General features: G+C 40.1%; 2 protein-coding genes across 2 annotated transcripts; one reads left to right on the forward strand and one right to left on the reverse strand.

The window, feature by feature from the left end:
* The first annotated feature begins 1,502 nt into the window (after window positions 1–1,502).
* LOC137258361 (glutathione synthetase-like) lies at window positions 1,503–13,152 on the forward strand. The gene is made up of 13 exons (XM_067796017.1): window positions 1,503–1,547; window positions 2,669–2,783; window positions 3,303–3,492; window positions 5,696–5,771; window positions 6,584–6,723; window positions 7,386–7,428; window positions 7,668–7,741; window positions 8,161–8,325; window positions 9,072–9,141; window positions 9,489–9,680; window positions 9,843–9,924; window positions 10,610–10,799; window positions 11,388–13,152. Exons 2-13 carry the CDS (start codon window positions 2,693–2,695, stop codon window positions 11,524–11,526), a joined length of 1,452 nt encoding a protein of 483 aa, XP_067652118.1. The 5' UTR covers window positions 1,503–1,547; window positions 2,669–2,692; the 3' UTR covers window positions 11,527–13,152.
* A 2,518-nt stretch (window positions 13,153–15,670) lies between these two features.
* On the reverse strand, window positions 15,671–25,603 carry LOC137257535 (fucolectin-like). Its single transcript, XM_067794861.1, has 4 exons — window positions 25,539–25,603; window positions 22,002–22,219; window positions 21,076–21,294; window positions 15,671–15,915 (listed from the first exon to the last, which is right to left on the reverse strand). The coding sequence occupies exons 1-4, from the start codon at window positions 25,601–25,603 to the stop codon at window positions 15,692–15,694; spliced, it is 726 nt and encodes a 241-aa protein (XP_067650962.1). The 3' UTR covers window positions 15,671–15,691.
* Window positions 25,604–27,403: the final 1,800 nt, after the last annotated feature.

Here is a 27,403-nt window from a genome sequence, read left to right on the forward strand (position 1 = left end):
TAGTCAATTGTCCCGTAAAAATGCCCTGTAAAAATTCACCTACTTCGACCATCTTGCTCAGACTCTTAATATACACTCTATGGGTTACTCACCGTTTCACTTGTGACAGATCATGCAGGGCGTCAGATCCTGACCCAGTCTTGTTCCTGTGTTTCCTTCTCAGAAGTGATCCGGGTCACGGCACCAATAACGCAAGCTAGCACCCTTTCTTCTAGCAGAGTTATCCTAGGTGGTCAGAAGAGTCACGGGCTCAGGCCATCAGAACAACATGAATCAGCTGGGGGTGGGGAAACTGAACATCACAAGTGCATAGTAACCATACATAAAAACAGTCTAGATGGCTAGAACTGAGGCGTTCTGTGACTCAAGGAGTCGCAGAGACAAGTCTACCTTGTCACTGAATACCTGGTGTATTTATGCTGCATTTCTAGATCACCGGTCATAACCTTCTGACCGGACAATTCTGCATTTCTCGTGGATTTCGTGGGCATCACAACAAGATGTATGTCCCGTCTGCAAGTGACCCTTTGGTATTATCGGCCATGTCTCTCGTGGGCAATCAGCACATCAGTATCATAATAAGATATTTGTCTAAACGCTGATTGACCGTTGGTCTTTTCATCAGCCGGACAGGTGGATCTTATCACCCATATATTCAGTAGCCAGGCTACTACGCTTCTAGCGTAAACATGACTAAACACACACTGGGTCAACCAATTATTCATTTTCCACATAGCCGTATGCATGGTATAGACAGTGTTTACATAATAACTTTTCTCCTTCCAACCAAATGTGCCTTCATGTTTCAATCTGTAATTTATGATATGAACATCTGAATCCTGTAAGTGCTTGATAAAAAGTTTTCCATGTGTAGTCAGTTTAACATCCAAAACAATCTTTAAGTCGCAAAGGCAGATGATTTAGAGTTCTGCCAGTGTTGAAAACTGCAGTCTGTCGGGCGTTTGAATTAAGAAAGAAAGTAATAATATATCCAACAGCACTATCTCTCCAACAGTACCCAAATTCATTTTCAAATATACTCCTTACAAAAGGTTAAGCAACACAAAGTTTTAGCAGTTTCAATACTGACCACCATGAGCACAAATGAAAGCTTCTTCGCCTATCCTGATATGCATCAAATGAACACAATTTAACCGTGTGCTTCGAGCATGCATTATGCGCCTAGAAATGCGCATTACAAATGGACTATTATTATGCTATGTGCAAGTAGTTTATGCTGTTTACAAGTGTGTAACATTTAAATTAGACTCAACTGCAACAATATAAAAGCCGGCGTGACTTCGCTCCTTTCAAAAAAAATCAGAAAATCCAGTTTATAATATCACGAGCCAACAAAAGGGATGAGATAGTCTACAGAGGCCGGACTGTATTCAGGACTACTTTCGATCGCATTCACCGCACATTGAAACCTTGAATTACGGAACCCTGAATTAACTGTCGAATGATCGATCCTCTCACTGTGCATATGTATGTCACTGCAATTCAGTTTGATTCTCAGTGATTCCTGTCTGTACTAGGCGCTGAAGGTAAGTAAACAACCGCTCTTGTAACACATATGAAGAACCTTGTATACAGCCTGCTGCAAGGATGTCTTCTTTCAGGTATTCTGTTATGAAGGTATGCATGAAAAACGTGCGTAACACAGAACGCTTTCTACAAATGCAGATGAATCCTCTCGATTACACTGCACGTACTATGCCTTTGTATAACTGCTGTTTGATTTTGATGATCCTTGTGGTTATGCGTTGATAATATGTATGTGAAACATCCGTGATACCTTTGCCTGGTAAACTGTATGCATACGTGTACATATAGGGACAGCAATCTTTACGCCCATGTCGAATTTAAGTCACAGTTCATGGGTTATGAAAGTAAGAGTGAATACTGATGTCAGTACGAATATGTCTTGCATATACTTGTAAAGACACACTTTCTCCTGCATAGCGATATCATTAACTTGAATGAAATTTAGGAGGAAGCAATGAAAAGCGTAATAGTCGAACATCCTGCTATACGCTAGAATCGACTGTACCATTTCATCAGGTGCATAACTGTCCGATTGTAACAGGTGCTTCCAAAAGTAAGCTTTTTGCTCTTTAAGAAACACATGAAAACGGCAAATAAACGGTGAAAAGGCACAATGTACAAGAAAAAAATAATATGGCATTCTATCGGACGTCATTCGTGTAACAGATAAGAGAAATCGGAAAATGTCCTCATGTCTCTCATATTTTTTGTGGGAATATTGGTGTCCACTTTAGAACTGTTTAGTTACATTCGCACATTGCATGAACAAGCCATTTTGTATTGTTTGGGTTATTTATGATATCGCAACCAAGATATAAATTTCAGCATACTCCAGCTGAACTAATTACAGCCCAAACAAGACAGAATGACAGCCATCAAAATTCAAACTATGACAGATGTTTGCAATTCAAAATTCATAAGGTACATACTGCATAAGGAAATCATTATCTATCTAGTTTGTGATCGGCTGTTCCTTATATAAGATATAATGCTATGAAAATGTTCGTTGTAAATCATGGGTGTTTGATGATTCATATCAATTTTCATGTAGCTTGTCACAATCGTGAAAAAGACATTTCAGCAGACTACAGTTCCAGTAATTTCAAGTCTCCTGTTTCAGGATATCTAGTATAGCAAGACAGCTATGGCCGATTGCTTGGGGACCCAGTTTCATGTAGATGAGAAAAGACTTCATGAAGTTTTGGACAAAGCAAAAGCTTTTGCGCTCACAAAAGGTACTGGAAAACAACAGAGATTTCCCGATAAACGGGTTATAGACAAGGATAGCATTTGTGCACATTTGAGCTATGGGAGTCCCAACAGGTAGGGCAGACAGAGGACCGTACCCCCAGATTTATACGGTTCAGATCCGGAAAGATGGTAAACTCGATTTGGCATGAAGTGGTTGCGTACGTATTGCCCAACATATCGTACAGGTGGTACAGTTAAATGCCAAATAAATGTATTGAAATAAAGGAAAGTGCTTGGCTCTGAACGGCTGGTGAAACTGTTTTGTACATTTGGGGTTTATCCAAGTGGTCACGTGCCAAAGTACGTTATAAACATTACTATTGTATTTTTTGCTCAGATAATACAATCCCATCTTGCATACAGCTGTTATTTTAGATAACAATTTTAGATAACATTCCATTTAGATACCATTTGATTACTTTATGGATCTAGCTCATATGTTTATATATGTTTGAATATTTAGTCTCATACGACTGCCATATTACTTTCTCTCAAACTGACAGGAATATGTATGCAGTCTGAACAGCAAGGACAAAATGGTACAATGCTGGCTCAGTATTTCCCCTTGACCCTGTTTCCCAGCGTGGTGCCCCGGGCTTGCTTCCAGGAGGCGGTGGACTGCATGCTGGATTTCAACACACTCACCCATAAAGTAGCTCATGACCACAACTTCCTGGAAAACTCACTTAAAAAGTATGCACAAACGTATTATTCAACATCTGAAGATTATTATATTTCGTCACATCATAAACTGTACTGGTTGAGAGAAACAGTTTATAGTTTATCTTAATTTGTGATTTTGAACCCATCACCCCAGTCTAAGTAAACTTAGTGTCAGTGTTATTCGTTACACTCTGAGGCTAACAGACCCTGGCAGAAGATCGCGTCATGTAACCTTTGAGCGACCTATGACCGTTCAATCAATAGCGAGACGGGTAAATAGATTCAACCAATCACACAACGGCTTAGGGATCGGAGGGACTTACAAAACATTCAGGTCACTGACACAGATCTCTCCACAAACAAAAATCCACTTATTACAGACTTATTTAACCTGTAGTATATACGCTTTAGCGTTTCTGTTGCTATGTTTACCATTAGCTAATAATTCCGCAAGATGGCATCCTTGAATATTGCCAAAACACTATTTTCAACGACTGTTTACTCGCCATTGTCATGGTTGTAACGTGCACCTTGTGCATCACTCGTAAGCGACCGTACGCTAAATAGCATTCGGAATCGTTCGGGTACGAACCTTTTCGAGATAAAAAATTCAAAAGCTATGTGCTAATGTCCACTTTCAAAGGTTACCTGACGCGACCTCCCATAAGGTTTTGTTAGACTCTGTGGTGGAGTGTAACGAAAAGTACTGAGGATAAATTTACTTAGACTGCCCATCACCCCAACCTCAAAGTAATTTGTACCCAATGGCTTTCCAGTATCTGGTTAACAATTCAATTATTGATGAGAAATACCTATAAGACCAAAATCATTGTAGGATTAGGCTTGCATTTTATGAAATGATTTTCGATACTCTTCATTTTGCGACAATTAGATATCTTCAAAATGAAATACAGAATATTATATATTAATCAAATATCTTTAAAGTAGTCATGTATACGTTTAAAGAATCCATCTATCCCGTGATATATATGTCCTCGTTCTAAAAGGAGAAGTGCCGGTAGATACCATTTAATATATTAAGAGAAAGGACAAACATTGATGTAAATGTATGGCAAGTTTAGGCGTCGATATCTACGCATAGTAATCCTATTTGGTTCAATCAACATATTATTTTAATATCATTTCCCATCTAAAGTATATTTCTATGTAGAAAACGAAGTACCCAACTGAATATCGATGGACTGAAAAGTATCTGCAGAAAATGCGTTTAGGTATGAGGTGTTGTCGGGGCAATAGCTTATGTTTTTAGGAAAAGATAGTCACTCTAGGAGAGTGTCACAAGTCATGCCCCTGGAGATTGTTTACATCTGAACATCGAAGTCGTGCCGATGATTACGAACGTGCGCCAGATATAACATCATTTTTTTGTAAAATGTGTTTAAATTTGTCAATTGCACTTCATAGTAAGAAAAAGTATGGCTCATAAACTTCTTCATGGCGCACGTTCATGATGTTCGTAATCATCGGCACGACTTCGATGTTCAGATGTAAACAATCTCCAGGGGCATGACTTGTGACACCTATTCTGCAGTGACAATCTTTTCCTAAAAACATAAGCTATTGCCCCGACAACACCTCATACCTAAACGCATTCAACTAGGGTGGTCAAAGATGGATAAGTATAAAAATGTAATAGTAGGAACTAAAAACAAATCTCACCGAGACGGGTGCTTCTTCCAACGACGCCATGTTTTGCTGCGTGTGTTTCCGCTCGCGACCGAAAAATCTCCGAAGATGGCCGATCGTGTTTCCAGTGTGTTACCGACATTGCTTCCGATAGGGTCGATGTATTTCTGTTATTACCGCTAAACTACCGATGTCGCTGCAATTGTTTCGCGAGTGGGCTGCGTTTGTTTACATTTGAGATGCAATTCCTTCAAATTTGCTGTAATTCCTTCAATTACTTAGGGGGGCCTGAAAATGCACTTTGCAAAATGGTGTTGCTCACCTTGGAGCCCTATGCTCCTGCAATACCTATCATTATCACTGGGTGTTTACGAACATCATTGCAGAAACACATTAAATATTTCATCACAATTGTGCAATCAACACTGCTTTTTTGCAGAGACTTTATACGGGTGAGGAATGGACTCTGTTGCTTCTATCTTTCTACTTCCTAGTAATATATTAGAGAATAATCAGTTTAAATGTTCTCATAAATCAACTCAGCGAAGTCGTCTCTGTAATCCTGTGCCTTTATCTCTCATTTCAGTGTTTTGGAGGTTGATGAGTTTACACAGGGGTTGTGGAAGATCTACACACAAGTGAGGGAAGAGGGATATAGTCAGGTATACATGCTTTTCAGAAAATATTCATAAATTGTTTTTCAAACATTTACACAGGACTTGTGTCCGTCTGATGTTGTTTATCGAATGACTGTCCCTCGGGACCCGACTGTGCCGACAGAAGGTGGCATTGCAGCATGATTACTTTACAGTGTTAGGCAACAAACACTTTCCTTTATATGTGAGTGAGTGAATGAATGTATTTTTACACCGCACTCAGCAATATTCCAGCTATATGGCGACGGTCTGTACATAATCGAGTCTGGATCAGACAATCCAGTGATCAACAGCACGAGCTTGGATCTGCGCAGTTGGGAACCGATGACATGTGTCAACCAAGTCAGCAAGCCTGACCACCCGATCTCGACAGTCGCCTCTTACGACAAGCATAGTCACCTTTCATGGCAAGCATGGGTTGCTGAAGACATGTTCTATCCCGGACGTTCACGGGTCTCCTTTATATGTATTGTGTAAGAGTGTAGGGTGTTATTTGAAGTATGGCCAGAGATTTTCATTGTCGAGAACAGCCAGTTCTGTCCATTCAAAACAATCTCTTCACCATTTGGCATTTACACCCTATGTAATGTGCCTTGATGGATACTGAAACTACACAGTTTCTGGTTTTGTTATTTTGTATTCACAAAAATATTTTCGATTATGAATTTCTTTGCCATCCTGAAACGATACACGATCTGTCCTTGTCTAATTTCAGCAACCTATTAATTCATGAACTGCCAAGTAGAATTGGGACACTTCCTCTAAAAGTCGAAAGAAAACTAAAAAAAAAAAAGATTTAAAGTATTTCCTTTTTTCAGCCCTTCTCACTGGGATTGCACAGAAACGATTTCATGATCGATACAAAGAACCCTGGTCACGTCCAGATTAAACAGGTTGAGATCAACACAATGGCAGCTGGAGCGGCCAGCCTTGGATCATTGTTAGTTCTCCTGCACAGGTAGGCCTTTTTCTGAGGTTACCTCAGTGGACGCATGTGTGTGTGTGTGTGTGTGTGTGTGTGTGTGTGTGTGTGTGTGCGTGTGTGCGCGCGTGTGTGTGTGTGTGTGTGTTTAGAAAAACGTTTTTACAGCTTACATTATCTAATGAGTTTTTCTCAAGAGTTTTTAGAGTTAGCATTATCTTTGGTGAATATAACGTTGAATGTCTGTGTACAACTCAACCACAGTGATACGACAGTGTAAAGGTATGGGAGTTGAGATCGCTTTGTACAACGGCTATGTGGCGGCGGTATATAAGTAGTCGAGTCTGGACCAGACAATCCAGTGACCATCAGCATGAACATCGATCTTCGCAACCACACGTGTCAACCAAGTCAGCGAGCCTGACCACCCAATTCCCTTTGTCACCTCTTACGTCAAGCATGGGTTACTGAAGATCAATTCTAACTCGGATCTTCACGGATCCTGTCGTACAAAATATTAAGGATGCATGTAGATACAAATTGTTATGAAATCAGTTACTCATCTACTTGCGCACCCATTTAGGCCAAGGCGGTAATACTCTTTTGTTATATATATCCATACTCTTTTCAAATTGACAAATATTACAAGCCCATATCCCGAGGCTCATATTGCTGTTCGCTTGACTTTTGTACTGCAGGTTTACCCTTGACATCATGGGGAAACATTACGATAAAGAGGAGGTGAGTACGGCAAATGTGGTGATCTTTAGAGAGCTGGTACTCAGGTATCCCATGGGTAAGCCATGTTCCCTGTGCAACTGCGTGAATGAATGAATGAATGAATGAATCTTCGTTTGTACAATCAATATACATGTAATAAATAGGTTGTATCAAATTATATCAAATAATATTAGACTGAAAAAGACTGATTTCTGATACAAATAGTTGTAATGTAGTGGTAATGAAAGTGTCTCTACAAGGTCCCGGATAATGACGCTCCTCTGGGAACAGCATGGGGTTTACTGAAGGCCTGGGAGTTGTATGGACGGAAACAGTAAGTGCTCTAAATGTATATGGGTGACATCATACACCTTTGTGAAAGTCGGGCATGGATAACAATACTTTGAATGAGGAGAACTAGCATACTTTCTTTGGGGGTGCTATATTGTATCGAAAATGTATCTACAACATTGAATCTTAATGAAACGCTTTTAGTGCTTTAAGTATATTCCATGATAATACTCCTACAGATCGCAGGCTGCCACACAAGGGACCAATCAGAATGTAACTCCCACAGGGATACCATATGAAGATTTATACCATTCCTTTAGCCAATACTGGCTCTTTACCAGAATGGGGGTTACGAATGGGGTTATGATATAAACTGCTTCATGAAAAAGCAGGGATTTCATTTCCATTGAAACGTTCTAAACGCTTCTCGTACCTATAGTCTCTTCTGTGTTAATTTCTCAGGGCCTCCATTCTCTTCGTGGTGTGCGAGACAGAGTCAAACATATTTGATCAACGACATCTGGAGTTCACGGTCTTCTCTCTCAACCCAGGCGTTCGGGTTCTACGTCGTACCTACCTGGACATCTACAACGGCGCTTCCTTGACAGAAGATAAGAGACTGCTGGTGTTCGTCATCATGAAGTCTTTCCATCAGATATACAGTTTCAGAAGCTCAGCTTCTCGTTATCATAGATTAGAATTTAATGATATTTATTTTCGCTCATAGTCGCATTATTAAGATGTTTTGATCATCAAGTTACAGAATCCGCCACACAATATATTGAAGCTTATTTTCATATTAGCAAGTCGACATTTAAAAAAATTGTCTTTAAGGAATTATAGGACATTCCTATAACTAGAAATAAATCTGGTTATTCCAGGTTACAATCCGAAAATCAAGACTTTAAACAAAACCTCAGCAATTACCTTTTTTGATAATTATAACAATGTCTCGCTTGCATCTCAAGTACACTGTCGTCAGGCTCCCCATTGTTCTCGGTGCCCTTGGTTTGGTACCTCCTGATCTCTTGGCGCAGATCAGGAGAGTGCCCGGGTTCTCCACTGGGAGCACAGCCCTTCTGACAATCTGGATAATGCAGAAGGCTGCAGTGTTGGGGAGCGTTCATATTCTCCGGAAAGTTCTTGGTGGGTTCGACTAGGCAGTGTTTCCTGGGAGAAGTCCCATTCGCTGTCTGGACTAGAGACTTGATGACCTGCCTTACTAACAAGCCTGTCTGAACTCTGTCCGCTGCATATTTCATCTTCATCTATGAAACATAATAATACACATTTCTTTACCCCGAGTACTGTATACCCAACTGTAAACTAGTTTTAACTGGTGTAATCGCAACAGCATGCATTTCTTTCTCCAGTGACGGAGATGAAGTGGCCGTTGTGTATCTGCGTGCAGGTTATACACCAGCTGAATACCCTACACATAAGGTATGCATACGCGCACGTACTTGTGGATGAAATATCTACCTTCATATTCTGTACATCATGTAAGTGGTGGGAGATGTGTATCGTTAGATATTATGATAATATCTTAGATAGTATACACTGGTCAAACAATAAAATATGCATGTAGATAGTTTGGATCTAAATCGTATTTCTGTTTTGAAGGTATGTTATCTTGACAAATCCCAGATCTCTGGAATGAGTGGTTTTTGGGACTTTAATACTGATGTTTAGCATTTCCTTTATCAAGGCATTACAAATAACAAACTGTATCCCTCATTGAGACACGTTTAAATAGATGACTCGTTAATTACATGTTGGTTACTTTTTAGGAATGGGATGCTAGACTAAAACTTGAACGTTCTTTGGCTATCAAATGTCCCTCCATCCAATATCATCTAGCTGGGTTAAAGAAAATCCAACAAGAGTTAACCCTACCTGGGTCAGTGGAACAATTCATCAAAGACCCAACTGCAGTGAAGAGAATCCGAGCTACATTTGTGAAGCAGTATAGTTTAGATCTGGTGAGTACTTCAAGTGATAAACGAAGGCGATACAGCTGTACAGAAACGTGCCACAGATTTATTTTTTCTGAACACAGACATATAGTGCGATCTATATATCCCAAAGATTTCGACCTATTGTGTCTCTTGTATCATTCATAAATCAGTATATGTGGTGTCTAGGGTCCAGAGGGGAATCAGGGCTTGGAACTGGGGAAGACTGACCCGGACATGTACGTTGTCAAGCCACAGAGAGAAGGGGGAGGTAAGTCTTCGGTATTCGATAGTGTCCATATGCCATGTTATTCATATTTCAGAGGGGTTTACCGTTTCATGAATATATGTACAATAATGTTTATGACTGCTGAAAACAAACAGAATAAATGTAATAAACGCAAAGGGACCGACACCCACTCTCTTATACCATCCACCTGTATGTAACCATGTACTCAGAGAATGTTATTGCATAAAAATTTAAATGTTTCTCGAGCACATTGTTTTTCAAAAGTGACAAGGGCAGTAGGACATTTTTTTTAAAAAAAATTGAGAACAGAGGAGGAACACATTTTTATTTTTTTCTCAGAAATACAGCTTAGGTAGTTGGATGATCTGGACGCGACCAAGTCAAAATTAACTTTTTTTAGATGGCAATAAAAATTATTCCCGATGCCCGAGAAACATGTCACTTTTTCATTTAGTCTAAATGCCTTTTAAACGAATAAAAAGCTCATCAAGATGCCTAACGTTGATAGACGAATGGTGATAATTTATGGATATACTGCAACAACTGCTATATTCTGTGAACATAGACTCTAATGTCATTGTCGAGCAAGTCATGACAGAATCATAAAAGAATCATAAAATTGTCATAAGTTTTTATCATCTTAACTACCAAAATGCCCAATAAGGAAACCAACTCTCTCTGTGATCTGTCTTTTGTGTACTGTCAGGAAACAATCTGTATAGAAACGACATCAGAGAATTCCTGGAGAAACACACGAATTCAAAAGAGAGGAATGCCTACATTCTGATGGAGAGGATTTTCCCAAAGGCACATAAGAACTATCTTGTCTCTCCAGGGAGATCCTTTGTCCTGTCTGATGTGACCAGTGAACTTGGGATATACGGAGTGTATATTGGGTTGGTATAGTGCGTCGAGTCTCTCCATCTGCACATATATATGTTACACTTTGGATTTCACATTAAATTTTGTACTTAAGTACAAATGTTATTACTTTTGGTAGACTCAGTAGCTGCAGGTTTTCCAACCCACACTGTCGTAGTGAGACACATAATCACACTTATATATAATCGTGTAATCCTCTGTCAAGTGAAAGTTAAGTCCACATGTGGCCACATGAACAGACAATGCCTGTCAGAAATTGGCCAAATGTCACATATGTTAAGTTGGAGAATATAGATGGTTAAATTCTAAGGCCCATCGTGGGCTTTGAGTCCACTCTCTTAGAGTGAGGCACAGAATGGCCAGGGAACACAGTCTCGCGCCTAATCGATTGAGCTGACAAGGCTTCCACAAAATAAGTAGACGTTCGATGTTTTTGAGAATGCTGTTAGTGTTACAGGAGAACAAAGCTACTTGAATTTAGTTTAGGCGGTGTTGTGTCAGAATGACAGTAGTAAAGGTCCACCTGTGTTTTGATGTGATCAGGTTTATCTTTAACCTACGGTATCCATGTTCAGTGGATCTGATAGTTTCTGTTTTGTCAGGTCAGCCACAGAGGAGAAGATGAACATGCAGTGTGGCCACATACTGAGGACGAAGCTCCTTGGAACAGACGAAGGTGGATTGTGCTCTGGGCATGCGTGTCTTGACACACCATTCCTCGTGAACGAAGATCAAGCTTAATAACTCGTGGGGGCAAATGGGCCAGATAAAAATTGGTTCTCTGACTCTGATTGGCTCGCTGTGTTCGAAGGAAAACCAAGATAGAAAGCAGCAGTCCGTGACGAGGGTGTTACCATTGCATTGACGGCATCTGTGTGCTTGGGTAAATCCAGTGCATCTTCCATTCATAGAGTGCCCCCAGATGACACCAATTACACAGTGAAAGAGATCACCTCTTATCATCAACTAAGGCCAAGTAGGTAGGATTTAGCATACTTACGTCTCAAAGCAGTACGACTGATCCTAATTACAGTACCTTAATCTGTCTACATCCATATAAAACTCGGCTAAAATCAAACTTGACTGAGCGATTCAGATTATGTCATGGCCATGTGTTTATGAATCACTGTAAATAGTGACGATAGAAAGCGATCGAGAAAAGGTGCGCGCACCCGTCTCACATGTAAGGATGCGAGTTTACCGGAGGTAATTGTCAAATTCGGAAATGTCGCAGTTTAGAGCGAGGTAATTTATTGATTAGAGGTACATATGTAACCGACTTTGCACTGTATAAATAGAGAAGACAAAAAAGGTTCAGTAAAATATACCATGCGAAACTTAAATGCATCTAAGAATTCTGAGCATTTATTGAAAGGTATTGATGTAGTTAGTTTTTTTAATACGACCGCCATGCAGTTCACGGTTACATTCTCTACACTTAGTAGTGCGCATGTTTTCTTCAGCTCTGCTACCGTTCAATCTTGTGTTTTTCCCTCAACGTCACCATTGTTCTAGTAATTAATGACAGTACAAATTATTCCCACTTCACCTAAATGTACATTCTTGTGTTCTAACTCATGATCTTTCAATACATACATCATACTTTAAAGTACATATTCAATAAGGCTGTTTTGCTTATTTTTTAACGGCAAACTAGCACAAATTCTGTTGATCAGGAACGCTGAAGATAACCTGTTTTCGTAAGTAGAAGGGGTTGTGTAGGTGTCACCATTTCCAGAGATGCCTTTAGCAGCAAGATGTATCCTTTGTAGGATCCATGATGTTGTTTAACGACACACGCTATATCGTAAGGTTAATTGCAAAAACAAATATACAAATATAATTGTTTTGGTAGGGAATGGCATCATTTTTTTAAAAGTACATTTAGCTCACATGCAATTTGACCTGCTCAAACTAATGTGTTCCCTACAGTTATAACATGTTCACCTAGCTCCTATTTATCTATATATGTACATCCTCATCTATCTGTCTGTCTGTCTGTCTGTCTGTCTATTAAATTGAATTGACCAGGACAAGCGCATGTTTTTTTTTGTGTGAAGTGGATTAGGATAGTCTTGCTTTCATGCATATACATACAGCTAATGTCTTGACACGTTTTTGTGTCCCAGCATAGATTGTTCACATAGTCTTGCATTTACTTACTCATAGGATGATTTTCAGAGTCCCTCAATTCTGTAAGTTTATCGTTGTACTAAGTGTCTTTATGTTAAAGTGGTGATGGTTGATCGTTCTATCGGTGTATTCCCATATTGGCTTCAATCACATACTGCCTACAGGTTACAACAGTAAGATACGGTCCAGTGGTCACTAAATGAAGTTAATCGGAATACACAGATCTAACTTGTTTTACCCATGCTAAAATAAACTTGACTAGTTACTTGGTTATCAAACTGGTTCTTTGTTTTCTTGACTACAGAATTATTGAGAATTCTCAGTTTTACATGGAAACATGAATATATAATGAAAACCTGTCAGTCTGTCAGTGGTTTTACTATTGCTCACTGGTTTTACAGTCAGTGGTTTTACTATGCCTCACGGGTTTTACAGTTACACACAGAGTCTCATGTTCCCCATGTGGTGTTGTTGATTTTACGAAGTTTCCAGTCCTAGAACGGTGGGCTTTGCATTCAGAATGTGTTGTGTGGTCTGTCGTCTGATGCTCGGTAACCAGCCTCTTTGCAATCACTGGAAATTATAAGATAAACACGTTAACTGCTTCCCAAAACAAAGTACAACAATATCATTGTCCATGTCTTGTAATCTTTTACCCCAATCAATCTCTTACTCCAAACGACGCACCCCTTCTTCATTGATAATTGGGCCATTGTTCTACAGGGTGGGCTGTTCCATTGTTCTACAGGGTGAAACATCACTTCCCACGCTGCCTGCAATGTTTCTTGTTGGCATTTTGGGATGTAGGCAGTATGGGACCAAACCGTTCCAACATCCTAATTTTTCCTTTCAAATTTCTCCAGGAAGTGATGGTCACTGGCTTGATTATTGCCCATAGCATGTTTTTTTTATTGTAATGTCCTAAATAATATATAGTTTTAAGTCACATAACACAGATTAAAGCTATAACATTATGCATTACTTAAATATGACCACGTCACGATATGGCTGAACTATTGTGAGTATAAATTCTAACACACCCACTCACTCGACTTGAACAATGATCTTATTTTCATTTTAACACACTCTGCCTTTGCATTTATAGTTATTTGCTAGGTTTGCTGGTATAGGTAGTTGTTAGAGTGACTCACGATATATGTTGACAGAAGGTCAGAATTTGTAAGAAAATTGGATCCACATATTGCCTCACACAGAAGAAGGGACACACATATCATCAGGCATTTTTCAAACAGATTATAACGGAGGGCACTTAAGCCGCAATGAGGTCCACCGTTACTTCACCTGGGCCCACATGCACAAAGCGATCTTAGCACTACGACTGTCTTAAGCCTATGTTGGAGAATGGGAGTCACAATCATTGTAGTGCTAAGGTTGCTTTGTGTAAGTAGGCCCTGGGATGGAGATTGTCAATTGTAAAGTGTCGAAACTTTGATTCTGGCAAGACGTAACGTTTTCATGAATGTCACACACAGAGAAATCAGCTGCAGGCGATGATTACAAGAATGCATCTGTTTATGGTTGGATTTAGATTTGAGAAGCCTCACAAATAACAGTAAGACCCGAACATTTGTGCAACATTCTTCCAACACAATATTGACAAGTCACCTGGAACCACAGGGGATACCATGTCACCAGACCGGCGGGACTCTTCCAACAACGACTTGTTGGACCCTTGAAATGGAACACTGATGGTCTTGGCAAGGGGACACCATGGAGTCACCGATGGGGCTCTTCTAACAACTTATGAGACCTCGGAAATGGAACACTGATATTTTCACTTTCAGTTTTGACTCACCAACTTCAGGAAAGCAGCTTAAACAATCAGTTTGTGGCGTTTCTCAGTGGGAAAGCGATGTACATGGCAGTCTCTCTATTTTTGAGGTAGAAAATTATGAAAGCATGTATGTATTTCTCTAGTGGTAGGAAAGTTGTTGTGAATCAGCTGGTTACGCACTAGAGAATATGTCATTGAGTTTTTTATGAGTTTGTGTAGCTGTACTAATGTGTCCAAGAATGATGAATGTCTTCAGATATACTAGTATAATAACAATAAACTGCCGTCCTTGTGTTTCGAAGGACGTTTTAATTATCAAATTATTGTTAATACTGCCAGGATTTGGATGCAAGACGGAAACGTTAATCGTTTATTGAGTGAGTGAGTTTAGATTTACGCCGCACTCAGCAATATTCCAGCAATATGGCGGCGGTCTATAAATAACCGAGTTCTTTTTGCATTTTACGGTGGTCGCATAAGGACAAAGCAACACAATAGACACAACAAACCAACAGACACAATAAAAGTTAACTGTCATATAATTTAACATTTACAATGAAGTACATTTACATGATAAACCACTGCGATACAAAAGCTGATATATCTGAGAATCTACTGAAAAGTCATACAAGCAACTTCACTTGAAAACACATGAATAGCTGATGACACAAATAGGTTGTCAAAAAAAACAAAACCCCCACCAAGTACGCGTCAGAATTTCTTTCTCAGCTCTAGCATACATACATTACTCCGCAACAATGAGCTTCTACAGTCACAGATCAGGGTACAACGACATATATCTTACGCCTGTGGTTGCTTGGGGCACAGTGAGATTATACAGTTGCAGATGACATATATGTGACATCTGAGGTTGCTGGGGGTAACAGTGAGAATCTACAGTATACGGATCAGGGTAAAACGACATATATCTGACATCTGAGGCTGCTGGGGGCAACAGTGAGATTCTACATTTACAGATCAGGGTAAAACGACATACAGGCTCCATTCCTCGGCGCTGATGGCGTCACTGTGAGCGGCTGTTGTGAGCAGCTGGCACTGGGATGATGCACTACTGTAGTTCACAGCCAGACAAGAATCCGAGTGCAAACAGGCATGTGCACAGTCAGGCAGTGTGGTTTCCATGGAAACAGTGCCACTTCCCTGGTTGCTCTTCTTTCCTACCAGGCGTTGGAGGGTCACATCTGTAAATCAGATGGCACGCTTGACTCCAGTTCAAATATTCGCTGACAAAAGACCGTTATAAACGTAAATGAATATTTTTTAAATGTTGACTGACCATCTTTACAAAATTACATGACGAGGTTAGATTGGTAGGCCAACCGCTTAGAATACGGTACCACTATGTGACGTCAGACTTTGGACTGGTTTTCGAGTGTGGCTAAGATGCCTCAAATGCTCTGTCGTTTCTATACATCATCACATAGGAATGGAGTTTACTGATAATAATTTTTAGAAGTGGTAAGAATGCATTATATTGGACAGGAACATGAACAATGTTGGTGCCCTTCGGTCAACGATTTTTATTCATAATAGATATTTTGAGAGATTTAGGGTTCGGGTTCGGGTTCGGGTTCGGGTTCGGGTTCGGTTCAACCCTCACTTTGAAGTCCAATGAAATTTTAAATATATCACGCACATGTATATACTTCACTGTTTTGAATTCTGCAGAAACCTCCATGTTTCTTGATATCATCCACTATTATCTCAGACCAAGATAAAGTGCTTACAATTACCTTTCAAAATTGGCTTCGTTGTAAAAGTCGCCATTTTCACAGTATACGAAATCGCGATTCACAGCGTTATTTGGTGTATGTTTCGAAATGTGAAAATCTGATAAATACTGAGAGTATTTAATATAAAAAATGGCACATTAATGATCAGTGATATCATGTAACCAGTCACGATCATTCTGAAACGTCAACGATGAACCCAGAATCGGTTGGGATGTTTTAGATCTAATCATTGCTTACATTGGATCAGCACGTTTAGAATATTCGGAGGAAGAGTATCGTAGCGGGAAATAGCAAAATAGTTAGAACTTAACTTACTTTTCAACCAATCACAAAGTCGGATTTGCCTAACGGAATTTGCTCGTAATGATTAAGAACTCAAAGTTAAATCGCTCTTCATGACACGCCCAGATCGGCTTTCATTGGTCATTAGTAAACAACAACGTTTCCATATATTTATTGACATGAACTACGAGTGACTAGCACGATCCGAGAACCAGTTTGTTAACCCTTTCGCTGCCAAAGCATTCAAATGCGTGGCTATTTTGTAAATGTCAATAGTTACCTTTTTGTCACATTTGCAAATGATAACACTTGTAACGCATTCTGGAATGGAGAGAACAATGCTACATGTATTGTCAGCAACGTTTTTAACAGTGCATGGAGATTCAACTGTAGCTTGTTTGGTGACGAAACTCTGGAACTTTTCAGATAGAACGTTCTCGTTGTTTTGCTGCAAGTTTTCAGTAGGACACGGGGGACCGAGCTTGTTGCTGATGTCCTGCAGGATACCAAACTGTTCCCATTGGTACCTCCTGACAGCGTTACTACGATGTTTACTGCGGCTTGTAACTGCCTTGTCGGTAAATCCACTGTTGTACAATGTTGTACAACATGTCAACATGGTTGGAGATATTTCTCCCATCTGGACTTATCCCTGCTTCGTCATAGAATTTCTTGTACAATCTATTATCCAACATCGAAATATCTTCTGGAATAACACCGAATTCCAGAAGTGTAGTAGCAAGTTGATTTCTCTAAAAATATTATATAAATATTGAGAGCCCACTCTCAAACTTTCCCTCTCCAAAGTCTAACATCCACACTCGTTGACATGTGCCAATTGACGTAGAAAGAGGTTGAAAATGACGTCACGATAACTGTCAATCAAAAAGTAGGCGAAGTTTTAAGTCAGTTAGAATCTATGAAGAGAAATCTTAGTGGCTAAGAAGGGGCTTGCTCGCTAAGCTCGCTCCACCCCTTCTTAGCCACTAAGATTCCTCTTTCTTTCTAACAATTACATACAACGCAATCATTTGACAATTCATAAGAGACTGTCAAAGTTTCCGTGCAGCTTGACGTCATGACTGGCGCAAAATCACGCAGAACGACAACAGGTACTTATCAACATTTGTCTTTTTTCTGTTATTTACAATGTAAACGATGAAAACATATAACAGTACCCAGATAGTCAAAATCACTCTGAAATCTCATATTTATGTACAAACGATCTATGAATCAAGGGATAACTCCTCGCAAAATCCCGCGTACCCTTGTCAGCGACAGTTGTTTTGGGCCACATTTCGTATCATAAATGTTCAGTGCTATTAGTACTTTAGCGACAGGCCTTTAAGGTAGTGCTTTAGAGTTGCCTCCCTTTGAGTATTTGTTTTGATTAATTGTTGACTTCCGGGAGACTATGATAAGGTTCTAAGTCAATTCCGATGGTCATAAGTGCTCCAATGTTCAGGAATAAGTGACTTTGTATATATTGGCTGGTTATTGTGTTGACCACGGACACACACACGGATAACTGGAGTACATCAAACTGCCTGCCTTTGTCAACGCTCGACCTATTTGACCGCTGCCTGACCGCTAGTCGTGTTACATTGAGAATAACTGTTTCTCACTCTCAAACCAAGACTTTGGTTTGATATTACATTTGTAACCCATTACTTTGATTCAGTTGCACTGTACGTGACACTTCTATCGTGAATCATTGTATTGAGCTTTCTGCTCAATACAAAATATTGAATATTTTATAATTGTCAGTGTTAAACTTTGCTGGTTCTGAGGGATACGTAACAATGTATATTTTTACGTATCGTTCAGGTATATTTCATGAAACTAAGTTCAGTATCTACGTAAATCCTTGTTCAACATTACATCCCATGTTGATAGTTCTTGATTGTTTGAGTAATATTTACATGGGAAACTGACTCAGTAAGCGTACTATACCACATTTTAAGCTTCTGCACAAGCCATTACTGCAACATGTGCTTTAGTCCCTGTGATGTACAATATTCAATACGTTGGGACTAATATTGCAGCTTCAATATGAACAGGTTGATAAACAACTATTTAATTGAACCTTATAAGTGAAAGTGATAATATTAATGAAAATGATTTATACATTTTATGAATATATATACTTAAACTGTCTTGTTCATTGAATTTCTATGTGTCGTGCGAGTGCGGGTTTGTCAAAAAAAATTGTAATTCACTTATTCTATCATTGTTTTCGATATTGCAATCAATTCAAATTGGATTAAAACATTTTGATAGGGCCATACCTGCTTTCTCATTAGTACATTGCAATTATGTTAAACCAACATATAGGACATTAAATATTCTACATTTCCGTGTAATTTTATACCCGTAAGCAGATCCAGGACCACGCGAGCTCAATTCCGCACAACGTTCACTTTTTTCAAACCTTATGAAAATGTGCGCCTGAACAAAAAGCGATATTCCTGTGGGTTAACTCCCATTCTTTAACACTGCACTAAGGTTACCTCAGTGACTCACGACCCCCTTTAGACAGGAAATGATTCTTAGGCTTCGTGACTCCCTCATTCAACTCGACGTCTGACGCCTGGAGTCAACAATCATTTTCAGTTGGCGCCTCATACCACACCACCCGGTATCTTGTACATGGCGTGCAATGTCCGTAAATAACTATTATGAAACACCGTCTACTGTTTGTAAACTTCGTAATTATCCGTGACCTATTTGACTCTTTCCGTTCATTTCCGTATCGTCACGGGACATTCGTGACCGCAGGTAGGGTACGTCACACCTCACAAGGCTGTGATGGACAGGGGCGGTAAGTCTAATCTCACAAGGCTGTGATGGACACACAGGGGCGGTAAGTCTAGTCTCACAAGGCTGTGATGGACACACAGGGGCGGTAAGTCTAGTCTCACAAGGCTGTGATGGACACACAGGGGCGGTAAGTCTAGTCTCACAAGGCTGTGATGGACACACAGGAGCGGTAAGTCTAGTCTCACAAGGCTGTGATGGACACACAGGAGCGGTAAGTCTAGTCTCACAAGGCTCACTGGTGACCGACTAATTTTATTCCGGGAGAAGTCGAATAACGACTCGTGACCCTCTGGAAGGATTTCATATTGGCGTATGAACACTAAAGCTACTCTGAACAAGCACAACTCAATTCCAACAGTGATAATGTTACAGAACCACTCGAAAATTGCTGCTGTTAAAACAATTAAGAGATTTTAACCTTTTGTTAAGAGCTGTTCACTTTCTATTCCCAAATACGGCTTACGATCGCAATGATGGATGTAATTCTTCCCGTATAGACAATTAAAATAACATAAAGCTGTAATAAGAGAAAATAAAGGCACAATAAGTACTTTAACACATATCTCGAACTGGAGAATTAGTTGAAAGTCATATCATGAATTAGTGTCGGCGATGCCAACAACTTGTCTGAACTTGCATGTAACTTTGCTGCCATGCCCCATGTGGAATCTCTGATGAATACGCTGAAAATATTTGAAGGACCCAAGAAACTAAATTATGTCCAATGAAGTGAAATGTAAGCACAATGATTGGGTTTTAAGTTGATAAATCATATCAAATACATTGTTTTATACATTAATCAATAATGTCGAACGAGCACGTACATTCTCCAAAATATGTCCGGAGAAAGCACTCAGTTGGAAACAGGAAATCAAAAACGTCAAAAACGCACGAGCGTGTATTTGAATCTCTCGTCGTCCATCACTTCATCCTTTTTAAGAACATCACAGGAGGCAACGCAATTTCGCTAGCTACATTCTTTGTATTTTCAATAGGACGCAACGCGATCATTACACGTCTTTTGTAATATCCTGCATTTGGGATAAACACTAGAGCCAAGTCTTGCTAAATACGTGGTTTATTCTTGGTCCAGGATATTTACCATCCCCAAACATGTGAGTGTGAAAAAGTATATATCATACAATGTCACTCTTGCTTTATGATTTGAAAAGAAAAATGCGATTATAGTTGTCACAAATCCTGAAATTAAACTTCGTGCACAGATATCCATGACGTCACAAATATGTGCGTATTATTACGTGAAAGCTCGGTCATTCGTCACCACTCGCCCCTTTCCGTAACCTCCAAGAAGTCGCTATTCGGCTTATCCACGAATAACACAAGTTGAGGCACGAATGAAACTCGGTGACACAATTTTCTACTCATCTCTCAATTAACTACATTATGTTATCTTGTTCCCAGAACGTTTTTAAGAAAAAACACTTGTTGTCAACAAATCTTACATTTAGCACTCTCACTCACTCACTCACTCACTCACTCACTCACGTGATTTGACTACCATGACTTCCACTTCACAAACTGTGAGAAGGTCGTTGAATGCCGACGCTGGTTTGCTGATTTTTACGTAACGTCCCAGCGTGAATTTACCACAGGTCACGGTGACATTGGCACCATTGGCAACTGCCCCCGGATAGTGTCCGCACACAGTGGGCGTGGCACTTGTCTCCTTCGTCACTGTAATAGTGACGTCATGCAGACGGGAACCTATAACACAGTTATGATATAAAAGGAAACTAATAGAAATAAACTAGCCGTCATTAACAAAAGTCAAATGATATATAGCATATGTAAAGAAACTTTTATCAGAAATAATTCAACTAAGATTGTCCCCATATTGTTTAATGTCTTGACAAACATGAAACGTCGTGACATACAATCAAAGCATCACTTGTATAAACCAACACCCAAATGAATATGACAAACATGAAGTATTCAATATACCTCGTACCCTCCTCATAAGGAAAGCATACGGAATCCTATTTCATTCCTCTACTAGAGCTTTGCGGAGTCCTCGGACAACCACAGGTACGTGTGGCGAGGCGAGGCGAGGCGAGGCGAGGCGTGGCGTGGCGTGGCGTGGCGTGGCGTGGGGTGGAGGGGCGTGGATAGACTAGGTTAGGCTAGGCTAGGCTGTGCGTTGTATTGTACTGTGCCGTGCTATTGGTGTTGTGTTGCGTGGCGTGGTGTGGGATGGTGTAAGGCTTATGTTGTGAACAAACAAGTTAGGGATCATGAATAACTTGTGTGATATATTATGTAAGGAGTGAGTGAGTGAGTGAGTAGTAATAATGTTGCAAGCGGAATAACAATGCTTCTAGTCAAGCGAACGCTGACTTTTTTCTCATTATACATATAGGCTCACTAATACGAGAGCATAGCTAAGTATCAAACATGATACAATCAATAATTACCAGAGCTAAGTCGGTTTGTAATTCTAACAGAAGTCACGTGATAATCCCGGCCAAGATCCACACTCCACCATGGCGCCAGATCATAGTTCCCCGTACTTGCGCATGAGTAGTTCCTGAATTCGGGGTCATAGTTACCATCTACTGCCTTCTCGGCTCCAGAAATGCTACTGAACTCTGAGCTCTGAGTGGCTGGCTTATAGCGAGCGGCATTGAATGTTGTAAAGGAGAACCCTGAAAACATATTAGCAATGAACAACAACATGATTGTTATGTGTCATGAACTTTCTTTTGTTTGTTTGTTATTTAACGCTTCAGTCAGCAACATTCCAGCTATATGGCGGCGGCCTGTTGGTATTCGATTCTGGACCAGGCAATCCAGTGGTCAACAGCATGAGCATTGATGGGATACGACATGACACGAGGCCGGCCAAGCGACTCAGCTAGACGCATCTGATGACAAGCATGGATTATTGAAGATGAGTCAACTCTTGCGAGTGAGTGAGTGAGTGAGTGAGTGAGTGAGTGAGTGAGTGAGGTGACAGTGTGTCAGCCATATCGAGACTATATCAAGTTAGATATTAATAACAATTATAAGTAAATTGTAATAACATCTCAACGAATGACAATAAAACACCTGGCTTATCACAGATGTTAATTTTAAAACTAGTAATGAAATTTATAATATTTTAGCTATACATGAAAAGACAAATAAAAACAGATCGCCAACAACCGCAGACAGATCATCATAGTAGGAACCGGGGGTACTTACAGCACCTTTGCTGCCTGCATGAACCCTAGTTGTCTTTACATCATCCCTTCAGCAGCTGGCGCTTGTAGGAAACATTTAGCCATGATATACAAAACGTAGTAGTAAGTTTAAAACTCTGTTAAGTATAAATGTATCTTGAATGTTTTGGGACTTGCGTATCGCCAAAGGAGGACAATAATTTTACAATACTTTAATCCCTTTAAGGATATAGCTGCTAACTATCCCGTTTGGTAAGTTTACCGATTTTATCATATACCTATCCACAAATCATACACAGTAATAAATTTTGCACAGAGAAACAACAGGGCTGGAAGTTTATGTCAAGGTCACAAAAATGTACAAAGGTCACGTTTGACAGTTAATAACGTGTATGCCCCCCTTGGGCGTCAATCACAGCTTGACATCTTCTGCCCATGGATGCAATCAGATTACGAAAGACATCCCGAGGAATTGTAGCCCACTCATCAGTCATCGCGGCAGCCAGCTGTTGAAGTCTTTGAGACTGTGCATGACGGCGTCGCACACGTTTATCCAATTCATCCCAAAGGTGTTCTATGGGGTTTAAATCCTGGGATCTTGAAGGCTATGGCAGAACATTAACATTATTGTTGGCAAGGTAAGCCATGGTGATGAGTGCCGTTTGTGGACGGGCATTCTCTTGTTGAAAAACAGCGTTGGCGTTGGCCATGATAGGGACGACGTGGGGACGCAAGATCTCGTCGACGTAACGTCTTGTTGTCAAGTTGCTCCTAACTTACACTAAAGGTGTCCTGGCGTTGTGAGAAATGGCTGCCCACACCATCACACTTCTTCTACCAAATCAGTCCACTTCCTGTACGCAATTTTGTGCAAAACGTTCACCTCATCGACGCTACACACGGACCATACCATCTTGTCTTCGAAGCATGAATCGTGATTCATCACTGAACCAAACAGTTCGTCATCGCATCTGCGGCCATACTCCGTGAGCCTGACACCACTGCAGTCGTAGTTGACGATGATTTCGTGTCAAAATAACACCTCTAGTTGGATGTCGTGGTCGCGATCCTGCTTCTCGGAGAAGATCCTCAGATTCTGCGGTGTCCTGGTATGGTGGACGCAGTAGAGGCAGCTGTAGTTGTTCTTTGGCGTAGATGTTGCAAGCGGATGTAGCGGTCCTGGGCGGCAGTGGTTATGCGTGGTCTACCGGATCTGGGAAGGTCACATGTTGATCCATGCTGTTGATAACGCGCCCAAAGTCTTGATATGGTGCTAGGGGACACGTTGAAAAACCTGGCCACTTCTGATCTGGTCTCTCCTGCTTCCATTCGGCCGATAGCGTTGTTCCTCTGAGCTTTATTAAGTCTTGGCATGATGACAGTCGGGTTGACAGTTTCTTGCAAAGTGCAGCAAACTCGAGAACCCTGCATTTTTATAGTGATTGGCGTGCCTGATTCACGTGCAAAACATGCATTTTGTTCAGTGGCACAAATGGCAAGAGTTGCGTTTTGGCGATATTTCCCTTCAATGCGCATACTATTATAAAAATGCAATGAAGAAGGCAGTTGATGTCGAAAATGCATTCTTTCATCTTTGTGACTCAAAGTATATTGCAGAGTTTGTTACCAAACGTTTCCATTTACTTTTAGTCTTAAAAAAATGCGTTTCTTTTTTTTTGAAGAGTTTACTTTGGAACCACTGTATACTTAGTATTTCATCCCTGTATGGAAACGTTACCAGAATCTGTATCGAAACGTCGTACCCTTGTAATAAAAAAGTTTGTGTTTTGTACTTCCCAGCTTCTGAAATGCCTCTCAAAGATGTCATTTATTTTAATCATTGGATACAGTGATGATCTTTATGCTAAATAAAATGACAGACAAAATTCTTCCTTGTGGGACATCCTTATCTTGATCATAATGGCCATGCTGGGTAGAACCCACTCGAACTTGAAATTGTACGTCTGTTGTTCATTTACCATAGCAGTTTATAAAAAAGAATTTAAAACGTATTAAATGATCAATGGTGCAACGATTATTCTGAAATAACATTGAGTATTTGTTGGTTTCAAGATACCAAGCTAATTTATTGTTTACTTTTTGTTACTTAATTATTATTACAGGGTATTTATATAGCGTATATATCCACGCAACTAGTGCTCGCTCAAGGCGGCGATGTTTATTTTATTCTTGTTTACCATTCGTTCTTTTTGGTTTTACTCGTTATATGACAGAAGACATAAAGCTACATGGGATACCTATCTTCCACATGCACTAGGCTGGTGTATTTGGGAGTTTGAATCAAACATGGTGTTGGTGTGTTGCATTTACCTTAGCGTGTAAATACACCTACCATAAGTTTTAAGTTTATGCATGACTATCACATTTTAGGAGGTTCCCATACATTTTGTTTGTAGTAAATTTTGAAAAGGGGGAATACATTAACTGAATTTTAATGTGGTGTCTGATGAAGGAAGACAATGGTTATTTCTTTTTCTAAGGATGGTTATTTCTATATTGTGCGTCATAAGCTACCTTGGTTACGCTACATGGCTACGTAGTGATAACTGTATGAAAATATTTGTGTCGCGAAATGGTGTTGCAAGCAATTTTGGGAATTCATCTCCAAAATTCAGTCACCCCACAATGACACTTATAGCAAACAGAAAAAATAGACCTACGTTTTTACCTGAATCAGCAAACAATAGTGATTACAATTAGGACTGGTTCCAACAATTAACATGCAATTTCCACGGAATTGCCCGTGCATTAGATGTGGGATTTCAGTATGCTTGAGAAACGAGCGACTTACCTGTGACAGCCATACTGACAAGAAATGCAAGTTGTGGTACCATAATAGTCAGCGTTCTGATGTTTCTACACATGCAGTGCATCTTTCTACAAGTTAGGTGACATTTCTGGTGACATTATATATACTAGTATCCTGTTCTTATAATATGAAGGTGTAGTAAATCCGGATGGCGATGTGTGCCATCTAGATCTATATGTTTGCCTAATGACATCAATACACTGGCAGCGTATCATTGATTCCATGCAATACCAATATGGTTGACCTTAAACGCCGTAGTCATTGAGTCACGCTCGAAAAAGCTCTTTCTTACACACCCGTGGTTGAGAATCCCATGTGAAAAACTGGTATCACACATATGTGAGACATCGATTTCTAATCCAATTATAACGGACAACTTTCCTGATTAAAATTGGTAAGTTAATCGTGTTTCAATAATTTACTAGAGACCCACAAAACCTTTACAAGTGCAACATTAAAAGGTCTTTATATAATGAAACATACAGAATAAATATAACACGAATCTAGTTATATTAATCAGTGATACCTGTGTAGACAATTATGTGAAAATCGCCTTTAGAGACAAAGCCCGGGATTCCCTTCTATTTAAAATGTACAACACTGGTACTTTTACTGATGAGCTACCAAGCAAAAGCAAAACACACACACGTTGAAACAATGCACAACCTTGGACCTTCGCAATGGTTCATGAGTGTAAATGGCGACACACGCCCTTTCTATTCAGTCGAAAATGTACAGGAACGGTTAATCTACACCCAAGTCACTACTTTCAAGATATTCATTCGACGCATGATAATGCGAAGTTCGTGTCTTCATAACATACAGGCACCTGTGAACGGCAACCTCCTCGTGGTGGGTGCTGGGTAACGCTATTAGTCGTTCACCCTTGTGGACCGGAGGGGGGGGGGGGGGGGGTGATGTTTGGTCCACCAACCCGTTTGCCTTGGGTTGCGGCCCTGTGTCGGTGGAGGAAAGGATCCTCGTGGTTAAGGGCAATAGGGGCCTGCAACCGTGTTCTTGTTGCCTAAAATAAACTACTTTGGCCCTGACTTCACTTAGACGGGTGGTTGAATGGGCCCGGTTCAACCAATCGGCTAGTTGGTCATGCCAAGCCCTGTGCATGGACTTGTATATAACTGCACAAAAATATTTGGAATTGTTGAAATTATGGCGCTATCTGTTCAAACAACAACATGTGATTCTGATGTAAGTTTACATGAATATATGTTTTATGACTTTTGCCTAGAGTCTCATGCCCAGAAGGCGATGGGTCATGGGCCAATCTAGTGATACATTATCTGTAATGTTACTGCTTGAGTATACCCTCTTGGTATCCTTGGTGTCGCCTGTTGGAGGCCCACAGGCATTAGGCATCGTCCTTGTTGACACTCCGTGGTGGATGGGGAGCCAGGAGGGTGAATAAACAACTACACAACAATGGCTAACCAAAACCCCAAGAAACAAAAACGTGCTCATATAGATGACTCTGATGATGAGGAAGACACAATTACTAAATTGTTTTATTCTGAACGTGATACCTGGCCTCGCTTCATTATTGCTGAATCTAGTGAGAAAAAATGACTTCTTGTTCGCCTTTTGTATTAGAGAAAGCGATCCAATGTATTGCTGGAACAGTAAAAAATCTGGCCAAAACTAGATCTGGCTCAATTTTAATAGAATGCTTGAAGAGAGAGCAAGCAGCTAATCTCATGGAAGCAAACTCCTTTGCAAATGTTCCTGTTAAATGTTATCCTCACAAAACACTGAACTTTAACAAAGTTATTACTCGTGACAGAGACAGAAGTCTTGCTGATCTCTCCACTGA

The sequence above is a fragment of the Haliotis asinina genome, chromosome 12 (genome assembly GCF_037392515.1).
Source record: "Haliotis asinina isolate JCU_RB_2024 chromosome 12, JCU_Hal_asi_v2, whole genome shotgun sequence".
NCBI classification, from domain to species: Eukaryota; Metazoa; Mollusca; class Gastropoda; order Lepetellida; family Haliotidae; genus Haliotis; species Haliotis asinina.

Coding starts and splice junctions, on each gene's coding strand:
- LOC137258361 (XM_067796017.1), top strand. CDS start 2,693: ATGGCCGATTGCTTGGGGACCCAGTTTCATGTAGATGAGAAAAGACTT. Junction 6,724..7,385: donor TTGTTAGTTCTCCTGCACAG/GTAGGCCTTTTT, acceptor TTTGTACTGCAG/GTTTACCCTTGACATCATGG. Junction 9,925..10,609: donor GCCACAGAGAGAAGGGGGAG/GTAAGTCTTCGG, acceptor GTGTACTGTCAG/GAAACAATCTGTATAGAAAC.
- LOC137257535 (XM_067794861.1), bottom strand. CDS start 25,603: ATGGTACCACAACTTGCATTTCTTGTCAGTATGGCTGTCACAGGTAAG. Junction 22,220..25,538: donor AAGTCGCTCGTTTCTCAAGC/ATACTGAAATCC, acceptor GTTCTCCTTTAC/AACATTCAATGCCGCTCGCT. Junction 15,916..21,075: donor AGTCATGGTAGTCAAATCAC/GTGAGTGAGTGA, acceptor TCTGATTTACAG/ATGTGACCCTCCAACGCCTG.